At 50.2% G+C, this 6,070-nt stretch overlaps 1 protein-coding gene across 1 annotated transcript; it reads right to left on the reverse strand.

The window, feature by feature from the left end:
- Positions 1-1,027: 1,027 nt before the first annotated feature.
- On the reverse strand, positions 1,028-1,610 carry LOC125506553 (non-specific lipid-transfer protein 2P-like). Its single transcript, XM_048671345.1, has one exon. It carries the CDS (start codon positions 1,514-1,516, stop codon positions 1,235-1,237), a length of 282 nt encoding a protein of 93 aa, XP_048527302.1. The 5' UTR covers positions 1,517-1,610; the 3' UTR covers positions 1,028-1,234.
- Positions 1,611-6,070: the final 4,460 nt, after the last annotated feature.

Consider the following 6,070-nt stretch of genomic DNA (forward strand, 5'->3'; position numbering starts at 1 on the left):
CCCTAAAACAGACCAAATTTTTAGATGTGTAATTTTTCTTGTGAATTCAAAACACATGTTTCTACAACCCCTAAAAATTCAGATCAAAATCCTAAATACACAAACAGAAACAAAAACACAAACTGAGATGTGAATAGTGTCATGCCCAAAAAATCAAGGGGCCAAATTTTATAAATGGTAGGCTTAAACGAAGTGACGGTGCCCGCATTAATTGTGCATGATAAGCAGAGGCCCTGGAGTAGCGTCCATGGGTAATTTGGAATGAGTGCAACTCGGGAGACTTCAACAACATCTTGAGAGTCATCCACAAGATCCAAGATGAAACGTGCAAGCGGTATTAGTCAGGGCTTGGTACTTGTGTGATATTATGTCGGGAGAGTAGGCATTTCTTTCGCCTTCAGGCTAGTAACTTTGCTAGACTCCATCTAAATTAATGAATGTTCAAATCTTTTGCCCTTCTGAAAACAAAACAAAAAGTGCGGGCTTGATTGTATGGAGCTCAACTTTGGGATGTACTACCTCCGTTTCAGTTTATAAGTCCTACGCGTATACCTAGGTTGCCAATTTTATCACCTTAATATAAATTATATAACACAAAAATTATACGATTTGAAAATAGAGCATCTGAAGTTTATATTGGTATATTTTTTGTAATATATGATTTGTATTAAGTTGGTCAAATTAACGACCTAGGGGCACGCGCGCGCCCTGTAAACTGAGAGAGAGGTAGTACTAGTATAGCACCAAACTAAAGGTTGATAAATGAATTCAATGCACACGAGTTAATGAGCAGGTGCCACAGTGTTTAAAGCCACGCCACACAAGTAATCCCGTTGGAACCAACAGTACAACAAGGCAATCACTAGCCTGTCGAGCATGTCATGTGTTCCTGCTGCAATGTGCAGCCTCACCAGCGACTTATTTGTGACTCGTCGTAATTACGGGTGTACTTTGGACAGTTGCCGATTCTTTTACGTAGTTTTCGTTGAAAAGATTACAGCAAGTGACAGCGAGAGGAACCAAAGGAGAAGGTAGGAAAACTCATTTTATTCAAGCACCGATCATCACCCAACATTTTATTGCAGCATCATGGATCGGACAGAAACATGCGCGCGTGCATGACGCATGCACTCTCTCAGGTCTCAGCTAGGCTAAGCTATTATAGTCTCTCTCATCTCTCATGGACGACGGAGGTAGCCTACCTATAGCTGAGCCATACGCGCTCGCTAGGCGCCTAGCAGTGGGGGACGGCGAGGCCGCAGGAGACGAGCGTCTCGCGCGCGTGGGGGCTGCGGATGTAGGCGCCGAGGGAGGGGTCCTTGGCGTACTGGCAGAAGCACGCCTGCTGCGCGCGCAGGTTGCCGCAGCACGCGCCGCTCGGCTTGGCGCCCGTGGTGATCGCCGGCATGCACACCGTCAGCTGCCCCACCTCGCATGCCGCGCGCACCCCGTCCGGCGCCGCCACCACCACCGCCAGCATCATGGCAGCAAGGAGGACCTCCTTCCTCATCGCCATGGCCGTCGTCGTACGTACGTTTGGTCTACTCCTTGCTCACTCTCGCTCTCGCAGTGGCAAGTGCTGCAATGGTGGTGCGGAGATGGACGTTGGGACTCCCGGGGTATTTATAGGCGGCCACGCACGGTCTGATACTCCGAGCTCGATCGCCAGCCATGTACCGCCAAGTGAAATGCATGTCGATCACTGGTAACCTAGCTAATTTTAACACCCCATCTGCCGCGAGCCGGCTAGTTAATCACCCTGCTGTCACTATTGGTTAAAGCATGTACATAACTGCACTTGTAGAACGTCAGCAAAAAGGTTGACCGGCATGCACACTTATGGACGTGCGTGGTGCATTCAAGTCCAGTAGGTAGAGGTCAGCCGAGTAGTTCGTCCGTCCATGTTGGCTGCTCCGTCACACTTTGATGTTTCCGTATTTTGTTTTTCGACCCGCACCGTGTACAAAGTACAAATGTACGTTTTCTTTTTTGGCACAGAGGTGTGTTTTCGTTTCCCATTTGCAAAGTTCGCCACGGCTCAGCTGAATTGTACCTGTCTCAGCACCAATACCCACTTGATATCGTGATCCGATGACCATCGTCGTTTACTACAACAATTTGAGCGTGATGTATCATTATGTTCTTGCATAAGAACGAAACATAATAACAAATATTAAGTTCTAATATAAATCTCAAACGTAGATGCAGAGGTAAGACCCATATGGCTTTGACAGCAACCTTTACTTCATTCCCGACGCATGACATAGCTTTAGTGAGGGATGAATAGTTTCTTCTGTGGTATAATTCTCTCATGTTGAGTCCATTGTTGGTAAGCAACCACAAAAATCTTTATGTTTACTCTGACACCATGTTTTGCTAAATGCTCTGCCGTGATAGTTGGGTGGTTTCCAATCAACAAACTATCGGCTTGAGATACACTGAAATGTAATTGCAGGCCATGGAAACGACATACTTCTGGCTGATCAGAAAGGGAGAAACCATTTCTCGAGACATGCATAAGGTTGCATTGAGAAAAAGCTTCCTTTGACAGGGTAAGTGGAAATGGTCTTGGAGATCCTGGGAAGAGAGTATGGCTCTTACTGACCGGTAATTATCCAAAGAATAAGAGTGCAAGTGGCTCAAACTAGTTAATATCCACTTTCAAGTGATCACGCATGAGGACAGTAACATCCTTAGAGTTGGCAGAGCTATTACCGTGTGCCTTATAGTTATGTGGGAGATTTAGCAATCTTTTCACCGGAAAGTGTAATCGGGCACAAGTGAACGAGCCATGCCATGCTAACAGTAAAATTCCCAAACACGTTTAACCTAGGGGATGCCACATTTGTATACTTTGAAGCAAACATGATGCACTGAGACGAGAAGTATTTCTATGCCGAGTTTGTGGATGTTTCTTCGTCGGATTCAGCCTTTGTGGCCGTTTCATACGGACAATTAGAATGCTCGGCTGAATAAATTGAAATAAATTTTGAACTACTTTATTTCACAATGTTACTTTTTGATTGTAATATTTTTATTTGAATTGTTGCACTAAAATATTTATATTTGAGCTATTGATGCACTATGGTATTTATGTTTAGTTATCTTCAATATTCAAATTACATAAAAAAAGGAAGGGGTGAACATTTGAGTGACACGGTTGGATGGCTGCCGCTCGGCGGGATGTCTACGAACACGGTTGAACGTACCCACCGATATATTTAGAGCATCTCCAGCCGTTGCGCCCCTAGGAGACATTTTTTCAGCCTCCTGGGGTTGCGTCGGCGATAATTTTCACTGGGGTCGGAAAAAATTCCAGTCGTTCGCCCGTCCCGCCCACGCCGCGCTGCGGCGCCATCCAGGCCACGGCTGCGCCCTTGCTGTCCCGCGCGAATGGGAAACCTCACCACGGCGTCCTCCACCGTCTCCCGGTCCTTCCCGACGACGGTGTCACCGAGGCACCCCGCGAGGACGACGGTGTCCTCCAGCGCGACGCACGTGCCCTGCGCCAGGTCCGGAAGCCATGGCCGTCAGGGTACTTGGCGTGGCCCCGCGTGGCCCTGCGCCCCGAGTCGGACAGCTTCGCGAGCCCTCACCGTCCCGCCCACGGCCGCGTCGCACCCGCCCGCCCACGGCCGCGCCTGTCCCTCCCACGCCGGACGCGCCGGAGTCCACCCACGCGGTGGCGGCCTCCCGGTCGACGCGCACGGCAACGGCCGCCTGGACGTGGCGCACACCACGGTGTCCGCCAGCAGCCTGCGTATGATGGCTCGTCCGCGGCGAGCTCCGGCCACGCCTGCCCCGGCGTCGCCCATCCCGGCTTAGCGCGGCCACGAGCTTCGCACCGGCCACAGGCTTCTCAGCGGCCTCCTGGATCGAGTGTCAGCGAGCCAGGGACCAATCAAGCAAGCAAGCAAGGGCGAGGCGGACGGCGTAGCCCTGTTGGAAGAGGCGGTCCTCGAGGGCGAGGGTGAGGAAGGAGATCCGGCCCGTGACGCACACGACGCGCGTGGGTGGGCCAGTGAGGGAAAAGGAGGAGAGAGGGGAGAGACGCTGGCAGCTGGGCCAGCTCCTGCAAAGCGGCGAAAATAGCCCCCGGGTGCCTCCCAGCTCCTTGGGTTTGCCTCGGGGTCACCGGCTCAATTTTTGGCCAAATCCGGCGCTAATCGAGCTCATGGGGACGTGAGTGGGACTTTTTTCGCTCGCCGGCGGTGAAAAAATGCGTCTGCGGGCCTTCTTTGGGGGGACGGCTGGAGATGCTCTTAGGAGCGTATGTTTGATGATCTGTGTTGAAAATGCCCTGATAGCTCCAAATCCTAATGGTGGAAGTATCAAAATTGCCTTCAGGGCATTATCTCATAAGTGGACCTTCATTTGCCAACATGGTCTGCACCTAATCCTACCTTTTGGATGGCCTAATAGCCTCAATCCTCAACGTGGAAGTATCGAAATGACCCCCATGGCATTACCACACATGTCCACCTTCATTTGGCAACATGGTCTGCACCAAATCAGTTTCAAATTACCTACAAAACTAGGTAAAATTAGAGCCATCTACAACAATAACGCACACCCACAAAAAAGGAAAACTGGTTAGACATGCATTGTGCGCGTACGGCAATGTCATGAGTGGCCACCGGCTGCTAGCTAGTGATCAGTACTGACACATGAAACGATCTGATGAATTTTCGACACAACTGTTTTTCTCTTTTGCCAGAATCTTTGAAATAAGTTTAATTAGCAGCAGCCAGGAAATAACCTGGACGCCATCAATCGTCATCGCTATCTTATTCCAACACACCATCAAACTACATAATAGCAACATACTTGGAGTTAATTGCATAAAATTACCACATTTATGGCTAGATCTGTAGAAAACCATGAAGTAGGTAATTCGTTGCGAAAATCACCGCATTTCCAACAATCTTGTTACAAAAAAGCACTGATCGGGTCATTTGTCCCGTTTAATCATTTTCTAACAAGTGGGGCCAAAGTGTAAGGAGATGACCTACCAAACAATTAAAACACACACGCCTGGATCTAAAAAAACAACGGAAATGTTAACGCCCACACGTGTGGGCGTTCACCATCCCGACCACACGCAAGCATCTCTGTTGGCAACTTTGTGCACGAATCTTGGAACAAACCGGGCGGTTTTCTGCGCCACGTAGGACGAGGCGTGTGTGCGGTGTGCGAGTCAGTTCGCCTGCACGTTGGTTGCCATCTCGCGGTCAGCGGTTGCCACTCGGAGGCGTGCGGTGGAACTGCTATGCGCCCGCACGCCACGCTCCGACCGCGGTTGACGTCAAACACGTCGCACACCTCTACCCCCTCTCCCTCACGGTTCCATTTACTCACCCGCACCGCAGTTACTGGCACAACCCACTCGCATTTCAAATCATTGGAGGAGAAGGCGAGGGGAGAAGGCGTCGGCGGAGGCGGAAGAATCGACGGTGTTCGCGGCCGTCGGTGGTGCTCGTCGGAACGGAGCGGCTTCGCCGGAGCGCCTGTGGGTTGAAGGTAATGCTCGCTACAACTCTCGCAATCCCTTCCTGCATTTCCCCCCTTCCCTCCCTGTTCGATTCCTCGATCGAGATTCGTAGAGATTCAGGCGATTCGGCGATGCGTCGGCGTTCCCGCCGGCGCCGAAGTCGTCTGCTAGCTGTTTTTGGTGGCACTAGGCAGTTTCGTCGCGGCCGCGGCGGCGGCATCGTCGGTGTGGTTATGCCTGTTCGGAGGCACGCACTAGTCTTGTCTATGGATTGGTCAGGTGTCTCCCGGTTTGTTTGATGCGCATTGGTTCGAATTTGTGTTTGCAGTCAGTTCATGGGAGAATTTTGAGGGTGAATTTGAAGTCGCGGTAGTTGCCATTAAACCCTAGATCTAGTTAGTTGGGTTTTGAAACTGTAGTATGAGGCGAACTTGATAGTTTCATTAACTATCATGATTGTGTGGCAACTAACTCCCTGAACAAATGTGATAGTTGCCACAAACGTGTTTTCCCTTGCGGCAACAAATTACTGAAATGACTGTGTTAGTTGCCACATATAAGCTTTCGCATGGGGCAACT

This window comes from Triticum urartu, chromosome 5 (assembly GCF_003073215.2).
Source record: "Triticum urartu cultivar G1812 chromosome 5, Tu2.1, whole genome shotgun sequence".
NCBI lineage: Eukaryota > Viridiplantae > Streptophyta > Magnoliopsida > Poales > Poaceae > Triticum > Triticum urartu.

Bases quoted from the DNA above. Each gene is read 5' to 3' on its own strand.
- LOC125506553 (XM_048671345.1), bottom strand. From the start codon at position 1,516: ATGGCGATGAGGAAGGAGGTCCTCCTTGCTGCCATGATGCTGGCGGTG.